The following is an 18,864-nucleotide window of genomic DNA, read 5'->3' as shown; positions in this document are numbered from 1 at the left end:
CTATTCTAGAGTACTCATCAGAGTCCTGTCCATGAATCTCCTTGAAGATGAAGAACTTTTGCAAAGCATCAGAGTAAAACAGTAACTGTCTGTAAATGACAAAAGACTTAAAAATGCCCATGGTTAAAGATCTGATTAGAGTTCATTACTATACAATTGACAAGGAAATTTGGTTATTTCTGTATCATACAATATCTTAAGATAACAACTGGAATTATGATTGATAACATTATATTACAACATATCAGATTTCCAGGAATTTCACACTGAATCTGCTGTAGTTGGAGTCTGCCCCCAGTATTTCTTGTTATGTCTTCCTTTATCATTTAGTCAATTGGAGCAGTTCCATCTTCTATCACTTGTAGCAAGTAACACACAGGTAATCTTTTATTTCCTTCTTATATCCTAGTTGCTTTTAGGGTTTTCTGTTTCTCTTTAGAGTTCTAAATTTTCATCCAGGATATATTTTTGTTTGCCCTTTCCCCCACCAGTCACTATGCTCAACACCTTATGTTTTATTTAGTTTGAAGACCTAGGTCTTCTTCAGCTTGAACATGTTTTCTACTATATCTCTATCCATAACTCTGCATGTAATCTATTTGTAATTATTTTCTTATCTTCATTTTCTCTGTTTTCTTCTTCTGAATCTTTCTATTAGACAGATTTTAGATCTCAGAGCATATCTGCTGTGTGCTTTCCCAGATTTTCTCTCAATTTTTGGTGTTCTGATGGTATTTTTCTAGAGCTGTGTGGGGTTTATTCCTTTGAAAATTATATATGTATGGATTTTTGTTATTTTAAGGAATACTACAAGAAAAAGGGAGATAAAGGTGTGTATTCAGTCTGCCACCTTATTTTTACTTTGTAAATTCAATGTTATGTTGTTTTGCCAATAACAGTTCATAATTATTATATATTTATTTTCTTTTGTTATTATTTTTATTGTGGTAAAATACATATAACATAAAATTTACCATTTTAACCATTTTTCAGTATACAGTTCAGTAGCATTAAATACATACACACTGTTATGCTATAATCACGAATCTGTTGTCTCTAGGACTTTTTCATTATCCCAAACTGAAACTCTATACCCATTAAACAATAAATCTTCATTCCTCTCTTCCCCCAGCCCCTGGTAACCACTCTTCTACTTTCTGTCTATGAATCTGACTATTCTAGATAGCTCACATAAGTGGAATCATACAATATTTGTCCTTTCTTGAGTTTGCCTTATTTCACTTAGTGTGTCTTCAACATTCATCTATGTTGTAGTATGTAACAGAATCCACTTCCTTTTTATGGCTGAATAATATTTCATTATATGTACATGCCACATTTTGTTTATCCATTCATCCATTCATTGACACTTGGGTTTCCACATTTTGGCTATTGTGAATAATACTCCTATGAACATTGATATACAAATACCTGTTTGAGTCCTTGCTTTCAATTTTTTGGGGAATACACCCAAAAGTGGAATTGCTGGATCATATGGTAATTCTATTTTATTGAGGAATTGCCATACTATTTTCCACAGCGGCTGCACCATTTTACATTCCCACCAGCAATGCATAGGATTCCAATTTCTCCATGTCCTCACCAACATTTGTTGTTTTCTGTATTGTTTTGTTTTGTTTTGATAGCTGCCATCCTAATGGGTGTAAAGTGATATCTCATTGTGATTTTGATTTGCATTTCCCTAATTATTGGCAATGTCTATTATCTTTTATCAATACAAAACAACTCATTTTGTTCAATTATTTTTACTTTGAAATATTCTTTGTCTTACTGCAGGACGGTGAGCCCAGATTTCTTTTTCATATTATTTTCCTGGCATATCTTAGTTCATCTCTTTATTTCCTACCTTCAAACGCTTTTTGGTTTTAGGCCTGTTTTTGTAAACTGCAATGGCAGATATTTAAAAAGTCATTTATTCAACACTTATTGAGCACATATTATTTGGTATGTACAGCGCCAGGCACTGAGGCTGCAGTTTGAAGAAGGGGATGAAAGGAGTCATTTTAAAAGAAATAAGGAGCGTCATGAAAAGGGAAACACTAGCTTTATGCTTTTGTTTTTACCCAATGTGAGTGTCAGTTAAAAATATATCTTTTACAGGTTACAAAATTTAGACATGATTTTCTTTAAATTAAAAAATGTGTAAAATAGATTCTAACAGTTCTCCCACCAACCAAGAATAAGCAGCAGCGAGCGGCTAGTCTCCCACATTTCTCAGTACATACTCCCTTTCCCTCTTATCATTGCCCTTATAATTCCGTGTACAAAGGTGCACCAGAAGACTCGTGGTTAGGTCTGACGCTGAAACACACGGCTTCAGCCAGCTCGGGCTCCTGGCTAGACCGCTTTCTGTAGTCTTCCCGCCATTGGCTCTTCTCGGACGCCGTAGAGGGGCGTGCCGCGGCGACGTCTGGGAAATATAGTTCGAAAGGGAAAGTGCCGCGGTTCAGCCAGGGGACCCGCCGGCTCTCTTGTGCGCAGGCGCAGTTGCGCTGGCGGCCTGGCGGCGGCGGCGAAAAATGTCCCTGGGCTAGGCGCTCGCTCGCTCGCCTGGAGTGCGGCCGCCGCGGGGCCCGGGGGCCGGTGAGCGCGGGTCCGGGACGGGCGGCTTTTGCGGCGGCGCGAGTCTGGCGGAGTGCCGTTTCGGGGCGTCGGAGGCGCGGGGCCCGGGCAGCTGACGGCGGCCGCGGAGGGGGGCGTTGCCGGGGGTCGCCACCCGCGGGGCCGAAGTCCGCGCCGCCGGGCTGCCCCGGCTCGGGCCGCGTCCTGGAGAAACGGCCCCGCGGCGAGGTGCGGGGAGCTGGGTCTTGTTTCGGGGTTCGCGAACCCGGGGCGGTGTTCGGCTTTATGGTTTGTTGGGTCCCCCTCGCCTCCCAGAGTTTAAACTTCCAATTATTTTGTGTTTATCCGTTTTTGCCAGCCTTGCTTGTTTGCCATTGAGTGAATCCTAGAGTGATTTAACTGTTTTCTTTTTTGTTTAGAGTAATTTTGTCTACTTGCTAAGTTACTTCTTTTTCCCCTGATTTTAAATTCATTTCTGGGCAGTGCCGCTGTTCCTTCCGAGTCCTGTATTTTGGAGAGGCTGGCGGAGGGGCGGGGGTAGGTCATGTTTCCTTGATCACTGAAGGAGCTTTGACAGCTCTTTCTTCATAAAAGAAGCACAACTTCCAAGAGGAAGAGCAGCGAGGACTGATTTTTTGGTTGGCTGTTCCTGAAAAGGACACCAGTTCTTCACATACTATTTGAAGAATTGTTATAATCATAATTATAATTATTATAGCTCATGATATCTAAGTGCAGAGGTGTGGAACCTTTATGCGCTTTCTCACTAACTGAGCATCTCCGTGAGCCTGCCGTGACCGTCCTTCACTGGGTTCACGCGCCTTGGGTGCTTCTGGTCCCTTCCTTGATTCTCTGTTCCTGAGCCGCCGGCTGCGGGGTAGCCGCTCAGTGACCGGAGGTCAGCGTGCTGCCCACTCCTGGGCCTGGGGCGTGCCCAGGGCTGCTGGAACAGGAGCGCCTCGGTTGCGCCGGGTCCGCTCTGGCTTCCTTCTGCAGGGTGCTCAGTGTGTGCAGGTTTCTAACCCGGTCTGCCTAGTGAGGGCCGGAGTGCAGGCGGGATGGGGAGCCCTTACAGCTGCTTTTCCATTTCAGGCACCTTCTCCAAGAGGGGCAGCGGGGAAGGAGAGATGGCCGCAAGGTGGTTGCCGGCCCAGGTTCAGGTGAGTGAAGGCTTCCTCCTTGAACTGCCTTCCCGGTTCAGAGCTTCACCCATTGCTCAGCTTTTCTAGGCCCTGGAGCCCATGGAGGGACCCTCAGAGGGCTTGGGAGGTGAGGAACTCTGGAAGGAAGGTGTTTCTCTTGTCTCAGGGCCAGTGTCTCTGTGAATTCTCCGCTTAACAGTTAAGCACTTGTTGGCTGGGAATTCGATGGACCCCCCAGCCCCTGGTCAGTGCCACAGCCACAGCTTTGTGAGGGATCCTGGTCGTTTTTGCCCAATGGAGGGCGGAGACCTGGGGGAGTCAAATAATTCCTTCCATAACACTGGGAATTCAAAGACGAAAGGTATGCTGTTTCCCCTCAAGGAGCTGAGGACCAGTCAGCTGGAGTAGTACTGGTAAGGGTCCAGGGGGTTTTCTAGGACGATTCAAGAAAGACGACCTCTGGTCAGCAGGTGTGGTCAGGGGTACTCCCTAGTACTGGGCGGCTGTGGACTTCCCAGCCAGACTCGGCTCATGTAGATGGTGCAAGGAGAGGAAGCTGCAGCCTGGGCAGTGGTTTGGGGGACAGACTCAGGGAAGTGAGCCTTCCCTGAGGTGGGAGCATCTGGGCAACAGTGATTTCTTCCTGTCTTTGCCTTTTCGTGGCACTTGGGGAAATATAATTAAAAACATGATCTCCTCCCAACCTAGGAAACCTCCTCACAAGGTAAAAGAGAAGGAAAACGGTGTTATTATTGAATGAGCTAAGCCTGAATGTAATGTGCATCACAAGCAGTCTGCCAAAGAGATCGCAGAGATGGAAAGCTCACTCTTGCATAGTTGAGTGGATGCAATCCAATTTTGCAACTTGGAAATTTTTCAGGTGCTAAGTTAGGCCCATCTCCTCGCAGGAGACTAGGAGATTGGCACAGTCAGAGATAGTTACTGTCCTTGAGGAAGTGTTCCTGAATTGTGAGGCTGGCAAGTGACTTATTTAGCCGTTAAAGAGATTTACATATATTTGGAAAGGATAAAGAAAGAATTCAGAAAGAAGACAGAGGAGGGGAGTGGGAGTCTCCTGCCTTATTTCCAAGCCTCTTATTTTTAATTTGTGTTTGCTCTGCCAGGTCAGAGAATATCCCTAGTGTTGTGAGCTCCTTTCTGGGTTTGGGGTATGATAAAGAGAAAGCAAGCTGTGCCCTTCCACTCCGGGAGCATGTCCAATGGAAATGGGCTCTGCCTGCCTTCCTGACGATGCGCCGCGCTGCCCGGGCCATTGTTGTTGGAGTTACAAAAGGGGCAGCAACCGAAATGCTCACCAGTAGATAAGTAAACTGATTCATCTATATGATGAGATACTGGGCAGCAAATAAAACATGTTGAGTAGGGTACTGTTATCTGTATAATACTTCATTTTTGTTTAAATCTAGAGCCGTGTTAGCATGTAAAAAGTCTGAAAGGACATACAGCAAGAAGTTAACAAAACTTGTTTCTGGTGGTAGAAAGTTAGATTAACATTTCTTTTTTGTTTGCTTATTGGTCTTTTCTAATTTTTTTTTTAAAAAGATTCTTATAAGAAAAGGAAGGGGCCACTAGTTTAAAAGGGGTGACTTGTGATCGGGTGAAGCAGGAGAGAGATAGAAGAGTAAAGGCTTCTGGGAGGAGAGGGAGAGCCCCAGCTGCAGCCTTCTCACCTGGCTCTTGTTGGCAAGTTATGCACCCACCACCCTGGGCCCTCTGCTGAGAAAGCCGCACGGGGGACCTTCTCTCTTACTGTGAATGTCAGTGTCCTCTCGCCCAGGACACAGAGATGGCCCACGGTGCTGACAGAATCCAAGCATACCTCTTCCTCCCTGAGTGAGTGTGCTGGAGCCTCCTTCTAAAACCTGATTCTCGTGTCTCACCTGTAACGTGAGAGTTTGGTCTAGGTGATTGTACGTTTTCATGTCTGAAGTTCTGTGTCTCCGTCATCCTGATTTTCTTCAATGCCTTCAGTTGCTAACCTTGTTTGGCTGCTGCGCCTCACTCACAGGAGGTGCGTGGTAAACATGTGCTTAGCAGCCAAGAGGGGTCGGGAGGGACTCGGCTTGGAATGCTCAGAGTCCTGAGTGGTGACAGATTGCTGCTCAGATATCCTGTTGGGGGGACGGTCCTGGGTGAGCAGGAATGGGTTTGCGTTACAGGCGTCTGTGACATTCAGGGATGTGGCTGTGCTCTTCAGCCGGGACGAGTGGCTGCGCCTGGACTCTGCGCAGAGAACCTTGTACCGGGAGGTGATGCTGGAGAACTACAGCACCCTGGTCTCGCTGGGTAAGGACCTTTCCTCGTGATGCAGAATCTGCTGGCGGAGCATCTTGGTGCCCTCTACAAGGGGGACGTTTGCAGGGCTTGGCCAGGTTCAGCTCACAGGTGGGCTCAGAGAGTAGTGGTTGTTGTTCCCCTTGGCTGCTGGGAAAGGGCTTGGCTTGGTAGAGTTGGTGATGGACATCCTTTCTGTGCTTTGCCTGTGTCCTGCCCCCCCAAAGTTTGTCCCCCTGGGTCTCACAGGAGGTCCAGAGTAGAGGAGTGTGCAGCCAGAGCCCTTTCTTCCTGAGGCCACCTCCTGACTGTCCTCCAGGAGCCCAGTTTTAAGCCCCTCTCAGAATAAACCTTTCTCCTTCCTTCGACTGTCCCTCTACCTCGGAGGCCCCGGGGCTGGATCTGTGTGCCATGTTGGCCACTCGTGTTTGCCACAGGCTCATTCTCTTTTTATTGTCCTTGAACAGGGATTCTGTTTTCCAAACCAAAGGTGATCTTCCAGTTACAGCAAGGGGAGGACCCCTGGATGATGGAAAATGGAGTTTCTCAAGGCACGTGTCTGGGTGAGTGGCAGTAACTGGGGACGGGCAGAGCATTTCCTAACTGCCTGGGCGCTGCTGGTCAGTGAGGAGGCTGCGCTCGAGGGGCACTGCCCAGGGCTCTCCTTGGTGTGCCTCCGGGTGGGAGGTGCTGGGGAGGGCGTATCCTCTCTCTGCCTTCTTAGGTCCTTTGTGCAGCAGGTTCAGAGGGAGAGTTGAATTCTCCCAGGATAGGGTACACTTTTGTCCTGTATCCTTTGTTTCTTGTGATGTAACACAATATTTAATGTGTACAGTTTTATGATTCATATCTTCCCCTTTTTTCTTTTACTGGATTATTTTCTTAAATTATTTTCCTTTTGTGGTTTGAACAAACCTTTTAACACTATAGTACACGTCTCATTGTCCATCTTGGGTTTTTGCCTTGTCTTTTTTGTCTGCAACTTATTACACATGGTTCAGCTAAAAAGCAAAAGCAGAGGTCCGTGCATGTACACACACACGAGAGAGAAAGCAGGGGTAGCAAAATGGTAGCAAATCGAATTTGGGCAGAAGGTTTGCAGATGTTCAACACGCCATTCTCCTAAGTCTCTTGTCTGAAAAATTTCAAAATATGTTCCAGACCCTGGCTGCTGGGACATTTCTTCAATTTCTAAAGCTCCTGTGGGTTGCTGCCTCAGTAAATTCTCACTTTCTCTTCTACTCTGAATTTTGCTTTTGTTTCTAGCACCAGAGAATGACACTCTCTTTTGAGATGCTGCTTATCCAGAGTTTCCTTTTCTTGATGGCAGGAGACAGGCTTTCTGTTTCAGCTCAGTCTTGTGCTTCCATTCATGAACTCTGTCTTCAGATTTTTCCTTTTGATTTGACTAGAATATTTTCTTGAATAATGTTTTCAGAAAGGTTCATTTGCGCTACATTTGTGCATGTCTAAAATCGATATTTTACCTTTCCTGTGGGAATTATGTTTTGGATCTAGAATTCGAGCATCAGTTTTTTTCCCCTTAGAATTGTTCAAACCTCACTTCACTGTCTTTGGGCACTGAGTGTTCATAAAAAATTCCTCCTTTAGCTTGATTCTTGTTCTGTTTTCTGTTTAGAAAACCTTTTCTTCCTCTTTTTTTTTTTTTTTTTAAGATTTTATTTTTTCCTTTTTCTCGCCAAAGTCCCCCGGTACCTAGTTGTATATTCATCGTTGTGGGTCCTTCTAGTTGTGGCATGTGGGACGCCGCCTCAGCATGGTTTGATGAGCAGTGCCATGTCCACACCCAGGATTCAAACTGACGAACCACTGGGCCGCCCGCAGCAGAGTGCGTGAACTTAACCACTCGGCCATGTGGCCAGCCCCTCTTCCTCCTTTTTGTCTTGTGTCTAGAATATAATAGGATATCCTCTTTATCTTTGGAATTCAGAAGATTCATTAGGTTGTATCAAGGAGAAATTTTTTTTAAATGTTGTTATTTGGCGTTCGCAGGGCCCTTTGCTTTGAAGACCCAAGTCTTTTTTTCATTTCAGGAACCTTTTTTTTATTCCAGACTAACATAGATCCTGCCACATTCCACCAACATTTCGAGGAAGCTGACTTCAAGAATAATGGTATCATAAAATAGAAATTCGGTCAGGACCTTAGAAAATAAATGTATCTGTTGTAAGCACCCAGAATGGTAGCCATGAATGAGTTTCAAATTTGGCTCTGAGCTTTCTGGTTGGCAAAGAAATCTTTGTCCAATTGACTGAGTTCTTCTTTTGCAAGCATTTAAGAAAATTAATTATTTTTTTTTGAATGGTCCGTTCTTTTTTTCAAGATTTTATTTTTCCTTTTTCTCCCCGAAGCCCCCTGGTACATAGTTGTATATTTTCAGTTGTGGGTCCTTCTAGTTGTGGCATGTGGGAGGCCGCCTCAGCATGGCTTGATGAGCAGTGTCATGTCTGCGCCCAGGATCCAAACCGGTGAAACCCAGGGCCACTGAAGTGGAGTGTGCAAACTTAAGCACTTGGCCATGGGGCCGGCCCCGAAAATTAATTATTTTTAATTTGTACAAGATATACATGGTATTACAAAAAGGAGACAGAAGAGCAAAAAAAAGTAGATTCATCTGAAATTTTACTGACTATGATGAACCTTTGTTAATATTTTAATATTTATTCTTTCAAACTGTGTGAATATTTGTTTGAGTATGTTTGTATATGAGAGAGACAGACACACAGAGAATCAGAAACAGAGATGATTATATGTGTTGTTCTCGAGCCTGTTTTTAATTGTGAATGTCTTTCAGTTATTCAGCCCTCATTAAATAGAGGGCCACCTCATTGAAAGAACTCTATTTATTGTTAAGCCATGTTTTATTAAACAATCTTCCTTTTGGAAATTTTACTTTCTAGTTTTTCCTTATTAATATTGCTACAGTGGCTGTGGAATACAAAGGGAAATATAAAGAGAAAAAGGTCCAAAGAGTAAATAATTACAGCACAAAGGCATGAGTATTATGATTAGAAAAGCAAGGAATGTGAATTAAAAATTCACACAGGATTATTTGAAAATCTATTCAACGTCTTTATAATCAGTGAAGGTCAAGCTAAGGCAATGAGATACTATTTTTTCCTTATTAAATTACCACAGGTTGAGAGAGACATATGCAGTGTTTTGCTCCTGCTCTGAGTGATAAGCAGTATCTTTAGTGGGATTTTGGCCGGTACCGTCTTTCTGGAGGGTAGTCTGGTTTTATTCCAGGTTGAGAAATTTATCTTAAAGAAAATAAGTCCATGATTGTGCAAACTTGCAAAGATGGTTTAAGAGAATGTTTGTTATAACATGAGGCATTACTGGGGGGAAAGAAAGCTAAATGACTCTCAGAAGGGGATTTATTGAATTGTGGTATGTTCACGCATTGGAATATTGTGTAGCCATTAAAATGATGATGTCAACCTACATTTATTGACATGGAGAGAAGCCTACAATGTTTTTTTAAGTGAAGTGGGGGCAGGGGAAGCTTAGTTTCAACCTATTTTTACTTTTTAAGTGAAAGTGTTTTTTTATATTCAGAAAAATTCTGGTGAGCTAAATTCCACATATAACAGTGATTATATTACATGATGTGTTTGTGGGTGAATTATATTTTCATTTTTATAGTTCTCTGTATTTTCTTAAAATGATTAAATATTTTCTTTTAGTTAAGAAAATAAAAGCTCTTTCATAAAATACATTTATTCCTTTTGAATCAGTGATTCCATTTCTTGCACTGTATCCTAAGTGATCAAAGCAAGGACAGAAGATTATTCTCTGAAGAATAATCAGAAGAATGTACTCTTCTCCCAGCATTCCCCATATTACTGTATGGCACCAGTCTCCATCAGGCTGCCCAAGCCAAAAGCTAGGTGTCATCCTTGAGTGCTCTCACCTCCTCTGTACACCCTATGCATAGGTGAACATACCTGTCGTCTCCACCTCCAGAATACCCAGTGTGCCTGCTTCCTCTCCATGCCAGTGCAGACCACCACCACCTTCATCCAGGAAGAAGGTGGCAGCTCTTGATTGGCTGCTTTGCATGTGCCCTTGTTCTGTTTTCCTCCACCCCTAATTGCAGTCCATTTGTCACACAACCATAGTGATCCTTTTAAAACAAAACATCTTGTCCCTCCTAACCCACAGTGATCCTTGGAAGAAATTCCAGACGCCTTCCTGTATCTTATGAGACTCCACATGATAGGGCCCCTGCCTACCTCTTTCCCTCACCTCAAAACAGTCTTCCATTGTTCCCTCCCACTTGGGCCACTGGACTTCTTTATGTTCCTTGAACACACAAATCTTACTCCTGCCTTGGGGCCTTTGTGGAAGCTGTTCTTTCTGACTGGAGTCATCTTTACAGCCACGTTTTTGCATGGCCAGCTCTTGTTTAGATCTCCTCTTTAATTTGATTTTCTTATCACCCAGTTTAAATATCAGCTTGTTCACTCTTATTACACGTCACTTTTGTTTGTTTGTTTTCTTAGTTCTCATCATCCCTAGCACTTCTGTGTTTATTTGGTCACTTACTTATTGTCAGTATCCTGCTAATAGAATGTAAACCTTGTGAAAATTGGACTCCTGTCTGGCACGTTCCCACTGATCCTGAGTCTTGACCTTTGCACGGTGCATGGTGGGCACTCAGTAAACACTGCTGGAGTGAGTGAGTGAATGTCCACCACAACATTATTGATAGCACTCAAGCGAGTCCCCAGACAGCACCAGTTGGCATCCTGTGTTGCAGAGAGCTTTTTAGGGCTCTTCTACTTTTTATTCACAGCTTCTCTGCAGTTTTCTTGGATTTACCTTGAGTGCACTGGTGGCTGACGTGAGAGTGGAAGCTGTACTCAGAAATGCCTCGCCTGCTGACTGTGCTTTGTTACTAGATCAGGCATGGCCCCTCCTCCTGGACCAGCCCCCCTCTGAGTTTCTCCACCCACCTGCACATAGGTTTCTGCAGACCCTTCCCACCCAGGCATGTCTTCTGTCCTGCTCTGTCTCACCCGTCTCTTCCCCATCAATTCCTAAGTCTCCAATGATGTATTTGTTAGTTATCCTTGTATATTTTGATGTCACTTTTCTTTATTTCCTGTGCAAAGGAGGCTTACATGTTTTGTTTATTTTAGGTTGGGAGAGCTTGTTTGAAACCACAGTTTCCAAAGAAGAAAATCAGGAAATAATGAATAAACTTATAGATGATGGTCCTTGTGACTTCAAGTTGGGAAAAACCTACATAAATGAGGACAAGCTAGAGAAGCAACAAGGTAAAAAGAACAAACCTTTCAGGAAAGTCTTAGTTACCATCCAAAAACCCTACATGAAAGAGAGGAGCTTTACAGGTATTGAACTGGGGAAAAATCTTGAACTAAAAGCATCACTTACTAGAAGACCCAGAATCCTTTCTAGAGGAAGGAAACCCCATTCACAGCAGTATACAATTCTATTTAAACAACTGGGCATCAACACAGTGCGTAAATGTTACAAATGTAACATCTGTGGGAAAATCTTCCTCCACAGTTCTTCCCTGAGTAAACATCAGAGAATCCATACTGGAGAGAAGCTCTATAAATGCAAGGAATGTAGGAAAGCTTTCAGCCAAAGCTCATCTCTAACTCAGCACCTGAGAGTTCATACTGGAGAGAAACCTTATATATGTAGTGAATGTGGAAAAGCCTTCAGTTTCACTACATCTCTCATAGGACATCAGAGAATGCATACTGGAGAGAGACCCTATAAATGTAATGAATGTGGAAAAACATTTAAAGGTAGTTCATCTCTTAATAATCACCAGCGAATTCACACAGGAGAAAAGCCCTATAAGTGTAATGAATGTGGGAGAGCTTTTAGCCAGTGTTCATCTCTTATTCAACATCATAGAATTCATACTGGAGAGAAACCATATGAATGCAGTCAGTGTGGGAAAGCCTTTACTTCAATATCACGGCTAAGTAGACACCATAGAATTCATACTGGAGAGAAACCCTTTCATTGTAATGAGTGTGGAAAAGTGTTCAGTTACCACTCAGCCCTTATTATACATCAGAGAATTCACACTGGCGAGAAACCTTATGCATGTAAAGAATGTGGGAAAGCCTTCAGCCAAAGCTCTGCTCTTATACAACATCAAAGAATTCATACTGGAGAAAAACCCTACAAATGTAATGAGTGTGGGAAAGCTTTCTCTTGGATTTCACGGCTTAATATACACAACAGAATTCATACTGGGGAGAAACCATATAATTGTAAAGAATGTGGAAAAGCCTTCAGTTCCCACTCAGCAGTTAATACTCATCGAAAAATTCATACTGGAGAAAAACCTTATAAATGTAATGACTGTGAAAAAGCCTTCAACCAAAGCTCAGCTCTGATTCAGCACCAGAGAATTCACACTGGGGAAAAACCATTTAATTGTAAAGTATGTGGGAAAGCCTTCAGACAAAGTTCATCCCTAATGACACACATGAGAATTCATACAGGAGAAAAGCCTTATAAATGTAAAGAATGTGGGAAAGCTTTTAGCCAGAGCTCATCCCTAACTAATCATCAGAGGACTCATACTGGAGAAAAACTGTAAATCAAATGCATGAGAGAAATCTTCCAAGTGAAGTTCATTCCATACTGAATATCAAAGAATTCATCCTGGCGAGAAAGTGATAAAAAATAGTTAATTGTGGGTTAAGCTTCAGAATTTAGACCTCATCAAACATCCAGGATTTCATGATGCAGGACAACCTTAGGAATATTAGGAATGTCTCTATAAATGTTTTTTCATATGTTTTTAAGTTATTACTGACTATAAAATAGAGAATTTGTAAGATCAAAAGGTTAGTATTCTTTTGTCTTCTTTCTGGTGATGTCTGATAGTAGCCACCAGCTTTCATAAGCATCTCTGGGAAACGTGGATTTATGTAAAAGTGTAGCCATAAAATCCTGACTTCAGAGTAATCTAGGAATCTGTTTTTTGAAACTACATTTAAGTGTTATGCAAGCCAGTTGTCCTAAGAATGTCTTGGAGAAGAAATGTAAGCAGGTGACCTGTAGCTACCTCACTGTCACTAAAGTTTGTGTAATAGTTTAAAAGCAGATTGTGTACTCGGTGGTGAAGACTTTTGGGTTGTTTCTCCTCTGTTTGCTAAGCCATTCACCTGAAAAGAAAATCGCTCTGTAAACTATGCAGGTGTAAGTCCTGTGAGTTTTCTCCCTGGCTACTTGTTCCAGACTCTGAATCAGATCTAAAGTCACTTTATTTTAAATCACAAAGTGCATGGTATTTCACTTGTTTTTCTCATAAAGTGATTACGTTTGCCTTTTTAGGTTGAGAATTAAAGGTTATTCAGACAACTACTGCTTTTGCAAGTTTATTTACTGATAAATATTGTTGAACATTATCTCACGGTGTTGCCATAGGGAGCATGACTCCTGGCTCCTAGACCATGCCTGCTTCCTTGAGCTCTCTGGGGACCAGCCACTGGAGGGCCCAGGAACAATACGGAACTCAGGTCATCCTCCCTGGAGGTTGAGTGAACAAGGTGACTCACCCTGATGGTCTACCTTCACCTCCATCGGGTGACGCTCACTCCCTCCGCACCCTCTGAAGGCCACAAGACAAAACTTCAGGCTCTAAGTTCAGATGCTTTTTCTCCAAAAAATGGACTGTTCTATCGTTTAACAAGTCATTTAGCCTATTTCAGCATTTATTAACTGAATAATAAGTTGAGCAAGCTGAAAATAGTTATCTCAGAAGTCACACTAAAATTTTGAACTTTACAGAGGCCACCATCTTCTAGTTTTGCCCAATTTATCAGGAATAGGCAAACACTTCGGGACTGAAACACCTATTTCATTTTTTAAAGTTTTAGTTTCTTTCTCTTTGCCAAGATGCTTAAAAAAAAAAACCCTCAGAAATGGTGCTATAGGGAGGGGAACTAAGCAAAACAAAAATCATTGAATTCAACTTTTCCCTCCTGGATCTAACTGATCTCGTTTCAGACTTGTGAGGAACAGACTTTTCTAGGTAATTTAATGCTCCATCTGCAGTGCCTCTCTCCCCACAGCTATTCTTTTAAATTCTCTAATTCCTGGGGAAATTCCTAGGAAAATATAACTTAAATTTGGGCTGCTGTCGCAAGATGTCACAGACTGGGTGGCTTATCAACAACACACATTTCCTTCTCACAGAGCAGAAGGCTGCAAGTCCAAGATCAAGGCGCCAACATGGTCATGTCTCCTCTTCCTCGTTTGTAGCTGGAGCCTCCTTGCTGTGTCCTCACATGGTGCAAGGGGTGAGGGCACTCTCTGGGGCCTCTTATAAGGGCACGAATCTCACTCCTGAGGGCTCCACCTTCATGACTTAATCAGCTCCCAAAGGCCACACCTCCAAATACCATCACACTGTGGATTGTTTCAATGTGAATTTTGGAGGCACACAAACATTTAGAGCATAGCATTCTCCAAGTATCAGTAGTCCTAAAATCATCAAAAATGTTAAGTCTGAATAAAATCACACAAAATATTAGGCCCAATTATTATTTTTTTATGAATGTTATGATAGATTACAACCTTGTGAGATTTCAGTTGTACATTTTTGTTAGTCATGTTGTAGGTACACCTCTTCCCCCTTAGTGCCCTCCCCCCGCCCCCCCTTTTTCCTGGTAACCACTGATCAGATCTCCTTGTCAATATGTTAACTTCCACCTATGAGTGGAGTCATATAGAGTTCGTCTTTCTCTGAGTGGCTTATTTCGCTGAACATAATACCCTCGAGGTCCATCCACGTTGCTGCGAATGGGCCAATTTTGTCTTTTTTTATGGCTGAGTAGTATTCCATTGTGTATATATACCATATCTTCTTTATCCAATCATCAGTTTCTGGGCATGTAGGTTGGTTCCACGTCTTGGCTATTGTAAATAATGCTGCGAAGAACATAGGGGTGCAAGGGACTCTTGAGATTTCTGATTTCAGGTTCTTAGGATAGATACCCAGTAATGGGATGGCTGTAGGTCCAATTATTTTTAATGTGATATCTATCAAACTTGTACGTAATGGATCAGTTAAGTCTTATGTAAGAAGATAATGTATAAGCATAATGATTCTAATATAACCAGTACCAAAATCAGATAAGGAAAGTACAAGAAAGGAAAACTGCCAAAATCATCTATGAACAAGAATGTAGAAGTCCTGAGCAAGGTATTAGCAAACGTAATCCAAAAGTACCAACACATAGTTAACATGTCATGAGTCAGTTTTTCATAGGATGTGTGGGTTATTTAACATTAGAAAACTTACAGATGTTATGTACCATCTTGACAGATTAATGGAGAGAAATCCATATGCTTATCTCAATAAAATGCAGAAACAGCAACCAAAATACTCCTCCCCCACTCACCATACAAACTCTCAGCCAAGCAGGAAGGAACACCCTAACCTGGTAAAAGGGTATTTACCAAAAACCCACTGCAAAAATGGAAGTGTTAGAAGTATTTGTGACAGACAAGTATCGGGGAGGACTAAGCTATTCAATAATGGCTCTAAGAAATAGAAATGTGTTCATCCACATAGAAGAAAAGTGGATGCCTGCCCTTACCATAACAAGAATTACATGAAAGACAAAACTATGACTTTTGCAAGAAATATCTAGGGAATAACTTTACGACCGCAAGATAGGGAAAGATTTTCTAAACAAGAAACAAATAAGCTATATAGAATTTTTTATATTATTTGCTCACATTAAAGAATTTGTGCTTATCAAAATATACCAAAAAGAAAGGGAAAAGACACAAAATAGAAGGAAATCTTTTCACAACATTCCCAACATGTTGTTATCTGGAAAATTTAAATAATTTGTACAAATCAATTATAAAAAGACAACTTAATCTCAAAAAGTGTTCTGAATACATGCCTACATTTTTTACAGAAGAGGAAATACAAATTTCCAAAAACATGAAAAGATGCTCAATTTAATTAGTAGTTTAAAAATGCAAATTAGGACCACAGGTATGATTTTACAAGAACAGATGAACAAAAACCGTGATGTGTGACAATACTGAATTTTGGAATGTATGTGGAATAACTGGCATTCATATTCTACTAGTGGGCGTATAAATAGATACAGACCATTGACATCTTGTAAAGCTGAACGTGTCCATGTTATAAAACACGGAAGTTCCACTCCTACATATATATGTCTATGTGCTAGATAAATGTTTGTATGTGAGCACCAAGAGTCATGTATAAAGACATCCTTAGCAGCACTGATCATAATAGCAAATATTTGGAAGTAGTCTGAATGTCCATTAATAGGAATGGATACATTTTATAATATTAACACAGTAGAACATCAATGAAAAGGAATGAAGCAAAGCTATATGCCAACAGATGAATTTGAAACGTATCAATGTTTTAAAAAGTCAGGAAACTACATATGGTATGATACCATTTTTTGCGAAATTAAATTTACACTAAATGATACATACATGTGGTAAAGATAAAAACAGTGATTGAATGAGAAGGTATTCTAGTTATCCATTGCTGTGTAACAGCTCATCCCAAAATTAGTGGCTTAAAACAACAATTTATTAATATCTGTCTTGGTTCCATGTTTGAGCTCAGCTGTGTAATTCTTACTTGGCGTCTCTAGTGCATTTGCAATCAAATGGCAGTTGGGGTGGAAGGCTCACCTGGGCTCCATGTCCAAGATTGCTGGCAGTTGATGCCCGCTGGCTGAAAGCTCGATTGGGCTTCTCATGTGGCTTGGGCTTGTCACAGAAGAGTGGCTGATTTCTGAGAGGGAGTGTCCCAAGAGTGAGCATTTTAAGAGACTTAGGTGGAAGTTGCAAATCTTATAACAGGTTTGGAAGTCACACAATATTAATTCTGCTGTACTGGTTAGAAATGATTCACAGATTTGGCCCAGATTCAAGGGGAGAAGATTATACAAGGCTGTGAATACCAGGGTGCATGGTTCATTGGGGGACCCTCTTTGGAGGCTGAAAGTCAGGATAGTGATTATCTCTGGGTGTGAGGCCAGGGAACAACTTGGGGAGGAGCATAGGGTTCCTCAGCTTGCTTGATGCCTGAAAGAGGCTCCTTGTCAGGAAGAGCCTGCCCAGGCCAGCCAGAAGGATGATCAGTATGTTGGCCAGTGTGTATATCAGTGAAAATAATTAAATAGAACTTTTTGGCCCAACTCAATGCTAGGTGATTTGAGGAAGAATAAAACAGAGATCTTAATGCTTGAGTACCCTGGATACAGTGAACATCAAGTTTAAGAGAGAATGACCTCAGAGTTTGCACCCAAGGGCCATCCCAAGGTCATAACATTCTTCAGGTCACTGTTGAATTTAAATGTGTCTCCTTAACAAAACTATCAACACCTCCCTCTCCTGTTCTTCTCATTCATCTCTCTAGCCCACCGGATGAAAAGAATATTGGGTTCCTATCCCAAGTAAGGAAACACATATTTAACTAAAATATGCATATCATAAGAGAACTAGGCAAAGAAAGAATGAACAGTCATAATTGAGTTGTCAGCAGATTTTCTTTGCCTTGTTTTTAATGCCATCAAGTCAATTAAGCTCCCCTGAAACCTGTCCACCATGGGTGACCCTGCTGGTATTTGTAATCCTGGTGGCAGAGCTTTCAGCATCACAGCAACACGCAGCTGCCACAGCGTGACCACTGACAAGCAGGTAGTGTGGTTCTCAGACCGGAAATGCACATGGGCCTAGGCAGTGTGCACTGATTCTTAACCACTAGACCACGAGGGCTGGCTTTTCTCTGCCCAATTTCTTATTCTCAAAGAGACTTGTTCAGAATCTAGACAAAAGAGAAAAATGTCCATTTTCATAGTTTCTTAATAAGCCATTTTCAAAGCAACCTGAGAAAGCAAAATATGCTTTAACTTTTATCATGTGGATGACAAGCTTGATAATATTGTATTTACAGTATTCAAAATAATTATTTAAAATGTCCATTTATCTTTTCAGGTGGTTTGGGCTGTTATCTCCTTGGCTGTTGCTTTATCAAACAAATGCTTTCTCATGAAAAGATCTGTGAAATGAATAGGTCGGGTTTTTTTCTAGGCTCTTCCTCAGTTGGATGTGTCAGATGTTTCCTCATGATTAGATTTATGCTATTTGTTTTTGGTAAGAAAACCACTGAATGATATTGTTTTCTTCTCAGTTCATCATTTTTTCACATTGCGAGCCTCGTGATGTTGACTTAGCCCATTGCTGGTCGTTTTAACTTTGCTCTCTTGGTTAAGATGGTATCTCCCTGATTTCCCACTGTAAAGTTACCATTTTTCTTTTTGTAATCTTTAGTATCTTAAGAGGAAATCCTATGAGTGTTTGCATATATTTTTACAAGTCAAACTCCCCTCCACTAGTTTTAGCATCTATTGATGACACTTGCTTTAATCAATTATTATTATAATGGTTTCCAAATGGAGATTTTATAATTCCATCATTTCTTCTGCACTTATTAGCTGGCTTCTACTCCGGGGAAGAGTTTTATCTTCTCTCTGTTTCTATGACTCTGGAAGCATGGTTTCTTATTTTATTCAATGGACTGTAATCTGCTAATACTATTATTTATTTTGATGCTGAAATTGTCCCAGACTTGGCCTCTGAGAACCCCTGCAAGCTAGTTTCTGTGTGCTTTCTGTCACAGCAAGTTTGGGATTGTATCCAAGACGTGCAATTCCAGTATACCTACTTCAGTCTGTGTAGCAAAGTATGATGTCTTGCCTACCTGATTTGGGGGTTAGGGGGAAGAATTGTGGGGTTAAAGACATTTTGGGGG

At 41.7% G+C, this 18,864-nt stretch overlaps 1 protein-coding gene across 1 annotated transcript in view; it reads left to right on the top strand.

Annotated features, from left to right (window-relative positions):
• Positions 1-2,481: 2,481 nt before the first annotated feature.
• ZNF879 (zinc finger protein 879) overlaps positions 2,482-18,864 on the top strand; it is a 45,118-nt gene continuing 28,735 nt past the window's right edge. Inside the window, exons 1-5 of the mRNA XM_046665767.1 lie at positions 2,482-2,604; positions 3,676-3,743; positions 5,906-6,032; positions 6,488-6,583; positions 11,189-12,604. Of these exons, the coding sequence (XP_046521723.1) occupies positions 3,711-3,743; positions 5,906-6,032; positions 6,488-6,583; positions 11,189-12,604 (1,672 nt within the window). The 5' untranslated portion in view covers positions 2,482-2,604; positions 3,676-3,710. The remainder of the gene's footprint in view (positions 2,605-3,675; positions 3,744-5,905; positions 6,033-6,487; positions 6,584-11,188; positions 12,605-18,864) is intronic.

Source organism: Equus quagga, chromosome 7 (assembly GCF_021613505.1).
Source record: "Equus quagga isolate Etosha38 chromosome 7, UCLA_HA_Equagga_1.0, whole genome shotgun sequence".
NCBI lineage: Eukaryota > Metazoa > Chordata > Mammalia > Perissodactyla > Equidae > Equus > Equus quagga.
This window is presented reverse-complemented; position numbering and strand designations above follow the sequence as displayed.